The sequence below is a fragment of the Hippichthys cyanospilos genome, chromosome 17 (genome assembly GCF_059441005.1).
Source record: "Hippichthys cyanospilos isolate Australia breed blue-spotted pipefish chromosome 17, RoL_Hcya_1.0, whole genome shotgun sequence".
NCBI classification, from domain to species: Eukaryota; Metazoa; Chordata; class Actinopteri; order Syngnathiformes; family Syngnathidae; genus Hippichthys; species Hippichthys cyanospilos.
In genome coordinates, this window is record NC_142385.1 from 8,087,609 (window position 1) to 8,103,945 (window position 16,337).

A 16,337-nucleotide genomic window follows, 5' to 3' on the forward strand; every position below is an offset into this window, starting at 1 on the left:
TGTGAGTGCGCGTTGGCGTGCCTTGCATCTTAATTGCCAACTTTTTGTTCTTCCTTCCTTCCCCATTACCTCACATGAACGCCGACAACCAGTTTGCTCGCATAGCTTAACCCCGCCGCAGGCTCGACCAATCGATCCGCATCCATCCCCAAAAAGTCGTCATGTCTGCCGAAGAGGCTCCGCAAGCGTCCTCGTGTCGGTCCCTGGTGCTCATCGGTCACGGGGGATACGACAAAGTCAAGCTGCAGGTGAAGCCCTTCAAACAGCCGACGCTGCAGCCCGATGAGATTCTGGTGCGGGTCAAGGCGTGTGGGCTCAACTTCGCCGAACTGATGGGCAGACTGGGCCTGTACGGGCCGATGCCTGCCCCGCCGGTCACCCTCGGCATGGAGGGCGCCGGGATCATCGAAGCTCTCGGGGAAGGGGTGAAAGAGCGAAAGGTGAGGATTGAGAAAACTCATTTGTGCGTCCCCCGCATACTCGCGGTTTATCATCCGCGGATTTGAATGGTCTTTGTTTTTTGTTTATTCTAAACATGGATTATTGTATTAATGGTATCATTCAATCGTTGTATAAATATAGATTATTATGTATTAAGTTTTAGCTGTTTGTCATATTGGTATCCGTTCTTTTGCTGTTCATAATCCAGTTGTACGTTCACTAAGATGCTGCGAATGCATCCGCGTTATACCATATCCTAAGTAGCTGCATCAAAAAAAAACAAAAATAACAAAGCGAAGGCGCATAACTTTTAAAATTAGCCTTACAAAAATGTGGATGATTGAAAGTCAATTACTTTTTTTGTACACTGAAAAATGAAAACGTGATCTTAACTCATAAACCGTCATATATAACATTTAGGCTTTGGTCAGTTTCAAAATAGTCAATTAGTCTAACACCAAGTGAATAATTTTATACGGATCAAATTCAATTAGTGTTAGTATTTTTAAACTGATCGAAGCCTAAATATTGGCTAAAACAGATTACTTCAATATTTTTAAAGTAAGATGATGTTTTCTTCAGTGGATGATCATGTGATTGAAACTTCAATAGTTTTTGAGTTCATGTTTTTGTTTTTTATTCGTCAACAGGGACAAAAAAGGTCACACATTTTAAAATGCAATACACATCTAATTTCTATTACTATATCAGAATTTCAAGTGTCAAAGCGATTGATAATGAAATTTGACCTTGTCTTCAATTTAAACTTCATTTCTCCTTTTTAAATAAATAAACACTTGTAAAGTTTTTATTAATCTCCTTCATTTCACAGCTAATCCTCATTTGACACTTCTCGCGGGAGCTAAGGTCACACAATAATAAATAAAAGTGCCGTGTGATCAAAGTCGATCGAAGATGGGTGTGTTTATCTAAGGCAGTAAAATAAGATACAAACATGGCTGCTTAGCTCCAGACACCTTTCGCTTGATGTCATCTACAACAGTCCTCATGATTGACTTTCAGGAATGTTGTTTGCTTCCTATCAGACTTTCCACGTTATTTCCAGACATTGTCATAGAATGATGTGAGTGTGGCTGAACGTGTTCCGTAACATTTGAGCGGCTCCAGATGCATGGCGATGAACATGTGTTTTTCGTTATTGTTGCACAACCTCATCATTCCACGGAACTGATGTCATTTATTTACTTCCCTTGAGAAGCATTGCGAGCCCCCACCCCAAAAAAAAACAAAAAAACAATCTCAATGGAAGCAGCCAAAAAGTAGCTGTTTTAACAGGAAGTGGCAACCTCCCAATCGTGTTTCTGCTTCCTGTGGCCTTAACATTTTGAACCACTAAAAATAGCCTGCAGGGAATAGAAAACAAAACAAGGGGACTTCATTTTGCATAAGCCTCCAAAACTCTCCCAGGCCACAAAATTGCACATTGCATGACTTGAAGCAAGTTAGACTAAATAAAACACACTTTAAAAAGATGATCAAGAGGGAAAGAAGTGTGAAAAAAAAGATATACATATACATAATATATCTATCAATTATGTGAAATTGACTGGAAAACAGAGTGCAGTACTCAGCTTCAACCTGTGGAGGCGCTCTGAATTCAGCCTTAAATAGTTTGCCACAGAAGTATACATGTTTACGTTCTTTTTCAGTGTCATTTTTTTCAGGTTTTTATTTGAAGTCTTTTACTAAAGAGGGGGTCTAAAAATGACTGCTTCTAAATGAAGTAAATAAGTACTTTTAAGTTCTGCTTAAAGTAATTTAGTCCTAAAGTAATCAATTATTTGAGGTAATTAGGTACTAAATTGATCGATTGATTTAGGTAAAAAGTACTGAGGCAATAGATTACTTTAGATGATCAAGTACTAAAGTAATCAGTTACCTTAGAAAATTAAGTACTGAAATAATGGATCACTCAAGGTGATTAGGTCTCAAATTAATCGATTACTTAGGTGAAATGTACTAAGGTAATAAATTGCTTCGGATAGTTAAGTATTACAGTGATCGATGACTTCAGATAATTAGTACTGAAGTAATCGATCACTTAAGGCAGTGCTTCTCAAACAGTGGGGCAGATTACCCCAGGGAAAAGGCTTTGTTTTGTCATGCAAAATTTTATTGCAGTAAAATATGAATTTGTATCTTTTTTTTTCCAGGCACTTTGATGCACTTGGTTATTTTTTTCTGTTTTAGACTAAGCTGTAACTCAAATAAACGTAAAAAAAATAATGAAAAGTTGTTGAAGGTTGATTTATATTGCATTTTTCTTTTGGTAATGTTAAAAAAAAATACAGTTTGAGGTATACTTATACAGTTTTTAGAGATAATATTATTAATAGTCAGCGTGGCGAATGGGGGGGGTGCAAAAAGTTTTTTTTTCCTGGGGGGCCTCGGCAAATATAATGGAGAAGCACTGACTAATAGCTTATTAAGTATTCTAAGACTTGATGTAAGCGAGTACTAAAGTAATTGATTACTTTAGTTAAGTAAAGCAGTTGAAACTAATTAATTACTTTCATTTTTAAATACATATTTTTAAATCTTTCCTTATAACCTTGAAATCTTTATAAAAAAAAAATCAATGAATAAGTACCTGTGATTGAATGTCTGGACTTTAACAAATGTAAATATGCATCTTCGGAATTAAAAAAGTTATTTATTGATGTAGTTTTTGACAATTAAAAAATGGTATTCTCATCCATCTAAAATGTAATGAATTGATCGAAAACCAGTTGTAGATTCAATCTGGATTTTTTCGACTGTGAATCACTATTATTGTGTTATTTTGAAACGGTTAGGTTGGCGATCGCGTGATCGTGATGCGGCGCAGCGGCATGTGGCAGGAGATGGTGGTGGTGAACGCCAACCGCACTTTCCCCATGCCCGATTCCATGAGCTTCGAGGAGGGCGCCGCTCTGCCCATCAACTACCTGACGGCGTACTTGATGCTCTTCCACATGACCAACCTCACGCCGGGCAAGAGTGTGCTGATCCACATGGCGGCGGGTGAGCCCAATCTGGAACCAGCCTTGAATTTATGCTGCCAATAAGTGATTGCGGTTAATAATTTGCAGGTGTCATAAACGTGCCAGTTTTTTTTTTATGACTGTCAATATCATTGTAATTAACTCATTCAATCCCAAAGTAGTATTTTTATGTTTTTTTTTTTTTTTAAGAATCAAGACATCCAATTAGCCACTTATTAATACTTCACGAATCTCCACTATGGATTCGTGTGTCTGGATATGCAAATTATGATGACGTCACGCCAAGCTACCAAACAAAGTGTTCATCTGCGCCGCCATTAGTCACGCCCGCATTCGTCTTTTTGACAGGGATCTTGCCGTGCATCAACAGGTGATAGTTTGCAACGTGGATATCCAATTAATTCATAAATCATTTAATAAAATTAGACTGACAGACTTATGACCATAGCTGTGTCTCCAAATCTATGTTTTGTTTGAAAATCATGAACATAAACAATAAATTGCTCCGTCACTATGTTTTTAATACATTAACTGCCATGTAACCACACCAGTAAATAATTAAACAATAAATAAAATGAAAATCTTTATTTGTCGTTAATTAATCTTTATTTCTTAAAAGGATTCCACTTCAGCGTTGGTGTTTGCAGTTTCGAGCAAAGTGTTTTTCCAAATCAACTGCAGTTCTTGTTTCCACCAGCAGAGGTCACTAGCTGTTAGAGAAGCTTCCTTAAATTGATGCAATTTTCCATTAAATGGCCACAAATGGCCAGTTCGCGTTTAATTTGGCTAATTTTTTGCTGTACGCTTGCATGACTCGCAGATTGACTCACTTTGTCTGGTATCTTGGCATGACGTCATCTTAATTCGCATATCTAGATCCACGAATCCAAAGGAGAGATTCATGCAAAGATGTGAAGCATGTCTCTCAAAAGTCGAATTCAAACAAATGGTGAAACAAGCATACGTCTTAGCCTTTTGCACCCCCACCCCCACACACACACTGTATTATCCATAAGAAATGTATAAGTAGAATGGATGTAAAACTGTATCTTTTTTAACATTAACAAAAGAAAAAAGCAATCTCAATCAACTGTTAATTATTCTTGACAGTGTTTATATGGGTTACAGCTTACAGCTTAGTCTAAAACAGAAAAAAATAACCAAGTGCATTAAAATGCCTGAAAAAAAATCATAATTTTACTGCAATTACACTTCATATGACAAAAACAAAGCGTCTTCTCTTGGGTCATCCCCCTCCCCCTTTCTTAGTTTTTATTTAGGTTATTAAAGGTAAATAAGGTAAAGGTAATTTACAAAGGGACTTTTATTTAAGTACCAAAGTAATCAATTGCTTGATGTAACTAAATAGTAAATTGCAATATTAATAAACAATCCCTTTAGGTAACTAATCACTAAAGAATTTGATTACTCAAGTACTAAAATAATAAATTAATTTAGGAAATTGTTTTAAGTAAGACTTTAGTACTTTATTTCCTAGTTTTTTACTCGATATTTTTACATCCTATTTTCGACTAACAGTTTAAGAAAAAGTAATAAACTGCCCAAGAATGGACGGTTAGCCTTTAAAAAAAATCAAATAAAAAATAAAAATATGTTTTGGGGATTGAATGAGTTCAAGGAATTATTAAACTTGGGATGAATAAAAATGAAAAGAAATCCCTCTGTTGTGGCTCTTGTGTGTGCACGTAGGTGGCGTGGGCATTGCCGCCACTCAGCTGTGTCAGACGGTGCCCGACGTAACTGTCTTTGGCACGGCGTCAGCCTCCAAGCATGACGTCATCTCCAAGATGGGCGTGACCCACCCCATCGACTATCGGACCAGAGACTATGCAGAGGAAATTCGCAAAATTAGCCCCGAAGGTCAGACGCTGTCCTTCCCTTACTCCACCAATCTTGTCCAGTATCGTCAAATTTATCAAAGACTATTTTTATAATATGTATTGTATAGTTGACTTTGTACCTACTGTAGAAATAATTGATTATTCGGTCAGTTTTTCCTGATTAATCAATGAATTTGAAAAAAATTCATTGATTAATCACGCTTGCTTTTGAGGTTCATTTCTACTGCACTAGCCTTCATCTTTAAAATAAGGGCACCATCTTGGGGGGTAAAAAATATCACATGCTTAATTTTCCCAGTATTTCCCTGTATTTCATTCAAAAAAAAACAAAAAAAGGTCATTGTGATTTTAAAGCGTCTGCTTTCATAAAGACTAACCAGATTTTTCTTTCTTTCTATCAGGATGTCATAAAATAAAATAATTAAAGTTACTTTATTTTATAAATGTAAATATGCAGGGGTCAAAAAATACCTTATGCATGTAAAAATTATGGAGGAATCACAGATATCAAAAACAAGGGGTGGGTGTGGCCACCCCTGGCCCCCCCTTGTAACTCCGCCCCTGCTACAAGAATATGTGTTCCTGATAAGGGAAAATTGCAAAGATTTGTGCAAGTTGAAATAGAAAAAAAGTTAATAGAAAAATGCAATAGTTGTCATTGTTTGTGCAATAGACATACTATTTCTACTGTGTATTTTATTTAATTTCAAAGCAAGATGATGCAGAAACCACATGATCTTGTCTCGTTTGACTTTTATTGCCGATGTGGTGCAGTTGTTTTCTGGTTGCAGGAGTGGACATCGTTCTGGATCCACTTGGTGGCGCCGACACACAAAAAGGCTTCAACTTGTTAAAACCTTTGGGCTCAATCATTATATTTGGTAAGCAAAATAATTGTTTTCATTGGAGTGGACTTATTATAAGGTATTGAGTGTTGTGGAAGCTACCGATACCAGTCGCTGACACTTAAAGCAGAAAAATATTCTGGCATCAGTTAAGTCCTCCCCTCCAGTATTTGGTGCTTACAAGCATCATGTGCATCAAAAAGAAAGCTCTTTTTGTGTGTGTTTGCGCCGCAGGTGCCGCCAATTGCGTGACGGGCCAGAAGAGGAGCCTGATGGCCCTGATGAAGACGTGGTACAACCAGCTGTCCATCAACGCACTGAAGCTGTTGGAAACCAACAAAGCGGTGTGCGGTTTCCACCTGGGCTACTTGGACGACGCGCACATCGACATGGGCATGACCTCGCTGCTGCGCCTCTACGCCGAGGGCAAGATCAAGCCTCATGTCGACTCCTGCTTCCGCTTCGAGGAGGTGTGTTCAAAAACACTGTATAAACATCACAAATTCTTTTTAACCTGGATGGCTGTGAATTACTAATTATTTCCCTCAAATAATTATTTATTGCATTCGTGATAGTTTATTTAGGCTAGTATGCTAGTCGTGACAATGGAGATGAAGCTTCGTGAAGCACCATTTCTTTACTCCTCTAGATGGTGCTCTTGGTTCGAAGATAAACAATAGCTCAATGAAAATGTGTGACATTTTCCCTGTTGCTTTGAACCAACAGTGCCATCTACAGGAGTCAAAAATATCTCAAGTGTTTCATGAAGCTTCGTTTGTCCATCGCTGCTGAATAGTCATTTATGTTACGGGTTCAAGATGATTATGCTTTACCATTTTACTGCTTTGTAGTATTATAAGTAGTAATACATTTTTCTGGGAGGACATCGTGCAAGCTTGCAGATTTTCACACACAATTTTTATTTTAACCACTTGACATCACAAAAAACAAACAACAATGTGTTCTGATTGTTTATTAATAGCAGCTTGTACAAAAGAATAGTTGTTCAAACCTTGTGCATACCTTAAATGCCACAATTAAATAGTTAATAACTATTATAAACTTGTCTTGCAAACCTTCCCGCAGCAAACCTTTTTTACAATAACCTTTATAGGAAAAAAAAACATTTACAGTACAAACTGTTTCTGTCTTTCTTTAAAGGTCACAGATGCAATGCGACGCATGCAGGAGCGTCAAAATATCGGCAAAGTCATCCTTCTACCCGAGCCCAAAAAGCAGAATGACGAGATGACCGCAAAGAATTGATGTCATTGAAGGCTTGAGTCATTTTGAATTTTCCCGCAATGCTTTATCCCCGATTACTCAATACTAACAGCTTTTGACAGTATTTGCACTTTTTTAACAAGCTATCACACAATGGTTAAAAATGGTTAACTATTGTATTTGAATTTAATAAAAATATATTACATGGCTTCATTGTCTTGCAGTTTTTAGAAATAAAATGATTTTAGTTTAGTTGAGTGGTAGCTTCCAAGCAAGGCTTTTTTGTCTAATCGTTTTGTTTTTGTGGCATATTGTCAGGCTCCTCAATGAAGGGGGACTTTGCCCCCCCCCCCCCCCCCCCCCACACACACACACACACACACACACACACAGGCACACACACAAACACACACAAAAAAAACAATAATCCATAACATCATTGGCGAATACAAATTATATTTTGGTTTTAGTTTGGGGGATTTCTAACATTGTTATGCTTTAGTTTATTCAGTTTATTTAAACTGAGACAAGCCCTTTTTTCCCCCCAACCTCACATTCCTCCTCCAATTTTATTATCCTGCTGTGTGGGTACATGTAGAAACGCACAACTCAACATGTCTGGATGTAATCAAAGACGCATAGTTGAAATTCTATGTTATAGAACTAAATGTCCAACTGTTTCTCACTTTGCTGCGTTTTTAAGTCTGTTGGTTAAACAGTCTTGATAGTTTTTAATATAGTTTTGTTTTTAATTACTATACGTTTTTTTCATTTCCAGTATATTTAAAGGTTGATTATATATGGTTTTGTTTATTTGACATTTTTTCATTTACAGTATTTTTGTACTATTCCTTTTTTATTTATCATGTTTTTTCATTCATGTGTTTTTCCATTATACAATTTTTTCAATGTACATTATATTTTGTTTACTTTTATTTTGTGTTGTTTTTTCAAAACAACATGTTACAAAGCAGTAAAACCCTTCGCCACACATGTTTTAAGTTTCTTAGGCAAACATGAACATTTTCTAAGAATTCTCTTGCTTTATCACACTTTCAAAATTCAATCCTTAATGAAAATGAATCCACTAACCAGCGAGACTGGGAAAGATGAACAGCGTTATAGCGAGGGAAAACTACGCTATTGAACACGATTTAAAAGCAGTTCTTTTTTGCACCAGCAAGGGGACCCTATTTCCACATAATGAAAGCCTGGCGCTGATTGATCTCGAAATGTTGTCTTGAAACGGAAGTTTTAACTTTGAAATGTCGTGACGGAAGTAACGTATCGCCGCATGTCCACCTTGACGCTGTGCCTTTTCGCGGGAATGCGTCCCTCTGAGTCGCGGATGTCGTCATAGACATTTTACGCGGACTCCTCTTTGATGCAGAAACGTACATTGACTTTGCTGCCATGCTAGATGTGTCAGAGTGTAGTAGATACAGTGATCTGTTTTATCACGTAAGCAACATCACACAGCCTAATTTCCTGAGGTTATCGCTATTGAGAATGAGTAATGATTTTTCATTGAATTTGGACTTAACTTTCTATTTAGAATAGTTTCAGCTGTAGTTAAGTTCAACGCAACTATAACTACCATTGTTCAATGGGAAACTGATTTCCGGGTTGCTTTGCCACACGCAACATGGCAGAGACGTAGACGTACTGGAGGCGTTTCTTTTTGTGTTTTTGTCTATGGTCGCCACCTCCTCCCTCCAGGGTGCTGCTGCAGCGGTGGTGAAGTGTCTGTTAACAGATCCTGTCGTTACTGGGATGCGGCTGCTGCCTCGTCGGTAAGGGCCTCTTTCTCGTCTTTTGAATTGCCTCCGTTTTTAACACGGCCACTCAATAACATGTTTGTGTGACTACGTGTGACGTTTGGTTTTTTAATCCTCCTTCGACCGTCCGATGTTCGGCTTATGCTGACTTTCAGCGGTGACCTCGTATGTCAAAAATAGCAGCACTGTGTTATAATTAGAGTGTGCAGATATGTGCGGGACATACTCTCGTGTGTATGCCGGATATTTATGAATGAGTGGAATGTCGAATAGTCATGCAGAGGGTGGCCAAATAGAGGATGGGTTTCACCAATGCAATTGTGGGGTCACCCTCGTTTTGAGTTTTTAACGTAGGGGACCAGATTTAAAATAAATCAATTAATAAAAACTGGAGCGCGACAAGTTCGCTGAGAATGAAATATGAAATGAACCCTCACTAGGAACTATAATGAATTAATCTGTTCACCGCTCGTTGACGTTTGGTGCATTGAATAAGTATTTCTATTGATGTTTGAGATGCCCTATTGTGTAAGTGGTCATCGAATGCATCTCCAATAAACTGCCTGAGCTAGTACAATACTGCTTTCTTTTGCTTCTCCACGAAGCTATCTAACGTTGAATGAGATCTTTTTTTCCCCCAAACTTTGTCCATATACTGAAAATCAACTGACATAACATACCTTGCTCTTCCACATTGGGAACATGCCGCCAAAAAGCTCAGCTCGATATTGTTGAGCCTTCATTACCCATGATTCATTTACAAGAAAACGGGAAGTAGTTCTCGTTCTGGTATAATGTAAACATAAGAAGTTTAAAAAACGAACCAAGATGTCGGGACGCTAATTACGTAAAATTGGAGCTGATTCGGGACACAAAGCTCAAATTTGGGACATCTGTGTACACTATTGTCGCTAAATGACCTGTTTCTTTTGGGTAACAATTTACATTTCCTTTTTTTTTTCCTAATCTGTAACAGCATTATTTTAAGAGCGCAAATCCTGTACATGCAGGCATCAGATGGAGAAACAGAGCTTCTATTATATTATAATCCCATACAGTAATAAGTGTTTTATTATCTATAATCACATGATGTTATACTTCTAAAATATGTGTTTATTATGATAGCAATAAGCTCTTGTTTTGGATATTTTGGGCGACTGCCCATCCGATTTAATCACTGATATTTTCCCTTTTAAAATATGATATATATTAGCTGCCATGCCTCAATGGAATTTTCCAAAATGTTTCTTCGTCCGCCTTTTCAGGGTTGACTTAATAGTTGAGGCCCCCTACTCCTAACTAAGTCTGCCCTACATCTTTGCCTTATCTGCCAAAAACAGCTCTCATACTAGTCAGTTGCGACACACACCTTCGCCTGCATAAGGGCATGGGCAAATCTTAATTTGTGTTGGATAAATAAGACATGTTCCCACATGGAGCATTCAATACTTTTATTCTTTCATCTCCTGTCTGTTGACGTGACTCATCCTAATACAATTTACATGCCTATATTTGTCCTCGAGCACATGTTCGCTGCAATGGTTGTTATTGTTGAGTTGTACTCGTAAAAGTGGTATAATAAGCTTGTCTGTTCAGATGATTGGTGTTTTAAGTGAACAAGGAACCGCATCGGCCGGTTAGGTCGTAATTTCCACTGTTATGAAAGCACACATGTGATTCGTTAAAAAGTAGGCCAACTTATTCTTTTAATTTTGTAAATGTCAAATGTTCGATTGGCTGTTTGTTGCTTGGCAGAATTGATAGGGCTACGACTCAACTGCCCCAAAAACCAACAACAGATTTACATTTTGAACTGTCTAGCAAATATTGCAATAGATTCATTTTTGTACGCGTTCTGGCTGCGTGGTTATGTAGGCCAGGGTGCATTGGATTTGGTCATAACTTCCTCAAAGGATTTCAAAACTGGATGAAAAGTTGGTCTCTAGCAGACAAAGCAACACACTTCAACTGTAATAAAGTAGCTAAGTTGTAAAGGTATGTCTGGACAGGGTTGATTGGCTGCTTGTTACTTAGCAGAATTCGTGAGGCTTCATTATAACTTGACATGTCAATAAAAAGCTGGTTTTCTAGCACAGTGATTCCCAAATGATTGTATGTGACATTTGAACAGGGTTTCTGTAGGTGTTTTTAATTCCGTGAAAGAAGTAGTGAATAGTCCTTTCAAATTAAGAGCAAAACAATTGAAACATGAGGCAACTTAAATCGTGTGATCGCGCAGTGATGTAATTTTCCAAAACAACAGACAATGTGACAAAATATGGGGTTATGTATAAAATGCACCGAGAGATACCACTAACAAATCGTATTTCCAAAGTTGAATAAACTAGACACGGATGGCACAGCACACATTGTTATTTTAAGTCTTTTGGGGTTGTTTTCCTATCATTTGTGGCTGAAATATCTGTCATAAAGGGGAACATTATTACAACGCACTTCAACAGACATGAGAACACTGTTCAAAAGGTATAAAGTTGTCAAATTGAGTCTGGACATATTTGATTGGCTGGCTGGTGCTAGGCAGAATTCAGAAGGCTTAACCATAACTCCAATGGCCAATGAATTTGACGTAAATAAAATGTTGTTTTTTTCGAACAATGATTCTCAAACGGGGTATGTGACACTTCAGCAGGGTTTCTGCTGGTACTTTTCAATACCGTGAAGGGAACTACATTTTCCTTTTCAAATTGAAAGCAAATCAATAGGAACACGAGCCCACCTCTTGCTAAATTGTGTCGATGCGCATCAGCGACGCAACTTTTCCGCACATGAACCAGAAATAAAACTGATCACGTTACATGAGCAAATTTCTGGAGTCAATTTTAAGAAAATACGCCTAGAAATACCACTATAAATGTACTTCCAAAATGTAATAAATCAGACACGAAAGGCACAGAACTCTGACAAACTTTTTTTCCCCCCTATCATTTTTGGCTGAAAAATATTTCACACATCATAACATAACAGTTAAAGAGTAATGATGGAGAAATGAAGCTTCATGAAGCACTTGTGATATTCTTTGACTCCTCTAATGGCACGCTTGGTTCAAAGAGACAGGGGACATTTAAAATATTTCCACAAGTGTTCATTTTTAAACCAAGAGCACCATCTAAAAGAGTAAAAGAAATAACAGGTTAACATACCCATCACTATTCAAAACTAATAAAGCTGTAAAAATACAGTATGTCCACACATATTTGATTGGCTGCTCGTTGCCAGGCAGAATTCAGCACCTCACCGAATTGATTCCAGCACAATCCATGTCGTAATGCACGAGTGTGACAGTTGCAATTTGTTCGCAGGAGGCCAAAAAGGACCAAAGATGAGCGCAGCGCCTCAACCGCATTTCCTGGTCCTGTTCGACTTTGACGAGACCCTGGTGAACGAGAACAGCGACGACGCCGTGCTGCAGGCTCTGCCGGGCCAGCGGCTCCCGGATTGGCTGAAGAACAGCTACCGCGAGGGCCACTACAACGAGCACATGCAGCAGATTCTGGCCTACATGGCCGAGCAGGGCGTGTCAGCCGACGCCATCCGCTCGGCCGTGGAGGCCATCCCGCCCACGCCCGGCGCCGCCGCCCTGCTGGACTTCCTCCAGAGCCGCCGGCAGGACTTTGAGCTGGCGGTGGTCTCGGACGCCAACGTGTACTTCATCGACACCTGGCTGAAGCGCGCGGGGGTGCGCCACCTCTTCCGGAGGATCTTCAGCAACCCGGCCAGCTTCGACGCCGGCGGGCGCCTGCTGCTGCTCCCGTTCCACGCCCACTCGTGCACCAGTTGCCCCGACAACATGTGCAAGCAAGTCATCGTGAGGGAGTACCTGGCCCTGAGGCAAAAAGAGCGCGGCGCGCCATTCCAGCAGGTCTTTTACGTGGGGGACGGCGCCAACGACGTGTGTCCCTCGCTGGCCTTGGGGCCCCGAGACACGGTCTTCCCCAGGAAGGACTTCCCCTTGCATAGTCTGCTCAAGTCCCAGGGCGCCAATTTCAAGGCCAACATGGTTCCCTGGAGCAGCGGCCAGGACGTCATGGACTGTCTCAAGAAGATCGTGGAGGAGAGATGATCGTTGAAAAGACCGCAACTATATCAAAGGTGCTCTAACAGTAGTAGATAGAGAAATATCCTAAAAAAATTGCATTTATTAAATATATATATATACCAGCCGCCGTCTAAATGAGAACGAGTGTTAAGAACGTGAGACCGTCAGTTTGAATTTCAATTCCTAATTTGAGTCAAGCTTTCAAAATGAAGATTGAAAAAAATCAATGTAAGACAATTTTGTAGTGATGGGAAGATGAAGCTTCACGAAGCACCTGATTTTTTTTTTAACTCCTCTAGAATGAGCTCTTTTGGTTTAAGTGCAGTGAAAATATATGAAATTTCCCCTGCCTCTTTGAACCAAGAGTTCCATCTAGAGGAGTCTCACAAATATCTCATATGCATCATGAAGCTTCGTTTGTCCATTATAACAAGTTAGCATTTAGCATCAGGGGATAAAGCCAGCCTGAATGTCTATTGCGAAAATCCATAAATAACTGACACAAATTATAATTACCATTAAATAAAAAAAAAAAAAAAAACTCAAGCAAGTGAATCCACAAATATATGGGGGTCCATTGTATATCAAGTGCTTTTTCTTTTGTTTTTGTTTTTTTTTTGTTTTTTTTTACTTCTCACTCTAAGTCCAGACATTAAATCACAAGTACCTATTTATTATTTTATGGAGAAAAAGGAGGTTGTAAATATGGCACCAAATGAAATAAGTATTAAAGTAATCGATTACCTGAGGTAATTAAGAACTAAAGAACTTGAATACTTTAGATACTGCGGTCCTTGGTTACTTTCGGTATAAATGGATTACTTTGTGTTACTAAAGTAATCAGTTACTGTTATTAGGTTATTAGTTTTTTTAATTGTAATTTATTAGGTTAATTATTAGGTTACTTAAATAAACAATTACTTTAGGTACTACATTACTTTAAGTCATCAGCAAAAGTAAACATTTGCTTTAGGTACTAAAGAACTCAAATTAATTAACAAAGTGATCAGTTATTTTAGGTATTTAAGAACTAAAATTGATTACTTTATATAATCAAGTATCTATGTACTTAATTACCTCTGGTCCTACATTACTTGATTACTTTGGGTAACAAAGCAATCGATTACTTTATGTTACTAAAGTACTAATGGGTATCTGTTTTTATTATAATTTATTAATTAATAGGTTACTTAAGTACTTAAGAAAGCAATTACTTAAGTACTAATATAAACAATTACTTTTGGTACAAACGTAATCAATTACTTTAGTTAGTCACATAATTGTGTATCTTTAGTGCCTAAAATATGTTAAGTACTAAAGTAATTTCTTTAGACACTAAATTACGAATGTAATCAATTATACTTTATGTCACTAAAGCACTAAAGTAAACAATGCTTTAGGTACCAATAAAGCCAATGAATGAATTATGTGTAAAAGTATTCAATTATTTCAAAGAAATCAATTGTTTTAGGACATTAAGTACTTGATTAAGTGCAGCAGTACTTGATTACATTGGGCACTAAAGTAATTGAATACTCTAGGTTATTAAAGTTCTTAAATAAGCAATTACCTCAGGTTATTTATGTACTAACATAATGTAATCCATTACCCCAACTACTCAAGTAATGAATACCTTTAGCGCCTAAAGTATGTAAAGTGGCACGGTAATCAATTACTTTAGATACTAAATTACTCAAGTAAATGATTAATTTAGTACTTTATTTATTTAGTACCAGCTATTTTTATAGCCCTTAGCCAAACACATGAGCGGATCGGATTACAAAAGAGAAAGGCGATACCTAATCTAGGCCTTGCTGATACTGCTGCAGTAAACTACACTAGCATATGTAAAAACAACACTGTATAGTGGATACAGTGCCTGCACTTTGGCCACGCAACGTCAAATTCAAATTAGCGCACATTCTTGGTCAGAGTTGCCAAAAATGAGGGTCGGGTGGGAAAAGCGGTGCAATAATTCTTTATTAATTTCCCAACAAATTTTTGACATTAAATTCTTTGCCACTACCGTGCTAACAATTTTTGTTGTATGGCACTTTAAACAACAAATACAGTGTTAACTTTTTCTTTTTTTTTTTTTCTTTTTTTTTTGTAAAAGCTAAACTAGGACATATTTTAAGATAATTTACAGCAGTAAACTAATACGCCGCTATCGTCCATTTTAGGAGCTTCTCAGGGAGAAGAGTTTATTTGTTGCCCTTTAGGAATAATGATGTAAACATGAAAAAGAAGTCATCAAAATGACATCATTTACATGCAGTAAGTCTCCACTTGGTGTTTTTATGTGTGTTAGTTGAAATATGTGCAATAATTAAACACTTGATACACAATACAATGTACAGTATCAGAGTATGGATATATAAGGGAAAAGTTTGTTTTTTTTAAGCTACTTGTGCTTTTAATTCAGGTGCACCTGTCTTTGCTTGACTTGTCCTTTGGTTTGACTGTATTTAGATTTCAAAAATGTATGTAACACAACATTGTAACAGGAATATAAAAGCCATGATGTCATCACTCACACTCAGTCTTAAGTTTTTATTCAGTGGACAAATACAATGAAAATAGCAAGGGCCACAAAATTGAACCCTGTGGAACACCATGTTTAAGTGGGGCAAAACAGGTATTTCAACAACCAAGGCTAGTGCAAAAAAGTTCTTAACTCATTCAATCCCAGACATTTTCATGTTTTTAATCAAGTATTAGTGTCATTTATTAGGTAATCAAGTACTAAAGTGGTTAATTTAGGTACTAAAGTGCTAAAGTAATCAAATACTTTGGTTAGTAATTACATGAGGTAAGTAATTTATTACGTAAGGTATTAAAGTACTAAAAGTAGTCAATTGCTTTAGGTACTAAAGTACTTAACTATTCAATTACTTAAGCACATTAGTACCTAAATAAGTCATCAATTACATTGGCACTTAAGAAGCACATAAAGTGATTACTTGTGTACTTATTTACCTATAGTACCTAAAATAAAATAGGTTTAGGACTAACGTAAACATTTATGTTAGTGCTTAGTTAATTTTGTACCAGCCTTTTTTCAGCAAAACACTTGATTTTTTTTTATAAAGTTAAGTAAGAGATTGAACACCTGCATTTACGAA

At 37.5% G+C, this 16,337-nt stretch overlaps 2 protein-coding genes across 2 annotated transcripts; both read left to right on the forward strand.

Annotated features, from left to right (window-relative positions):
• LOC148409413 (NADPH-dependent quinone oxidoreductase VAT1-like) lies at positions 1–7,590 on the forward strand. Its single transcript, XM_088439127.1, has 6 exons — positions 1–440; positions 3,258–3,465; positions 5,157–5,327; positions 6,100–6,189; positions 6,388–6,623; positions 7,315–7,590. The coding sequence occupies exons 1-6, from the start codon at positions 162–164 to the stop codon at positions 7,417–7,419; spliced, it is 1,089 nt and encodes a 362-aa protein (XP_088295253.1). The 5' UTR covers positions 1–161; the 3' UTR covers positions 7,420–7,590.
• Positions 7,591–9,070: 1,480 nt separating this feature from the next.
• Positions 9,071–15,748, forward strand: LOC148409414 (putative phosphatase phospho1). The gene is made up of 2 exons (XM_088439147.1): positions 9,071–9,170; positions 12,476–15,748. The coding sequence occupies exon 2, from the start codon at positions 12,496–12,498 to the stop codon at positions 13,234–13,236; it is 741 nt and encodes a 246-aa protein (XP_088295273.1). The 5' UTR covers positions 9,071–9,170; positions 12,476–12,495; the 3' UTR covers positions 13,237–15,748.
• The last annotated feature ends 589 nt before the right edge of the window (positions 15,749–16,337 follow it).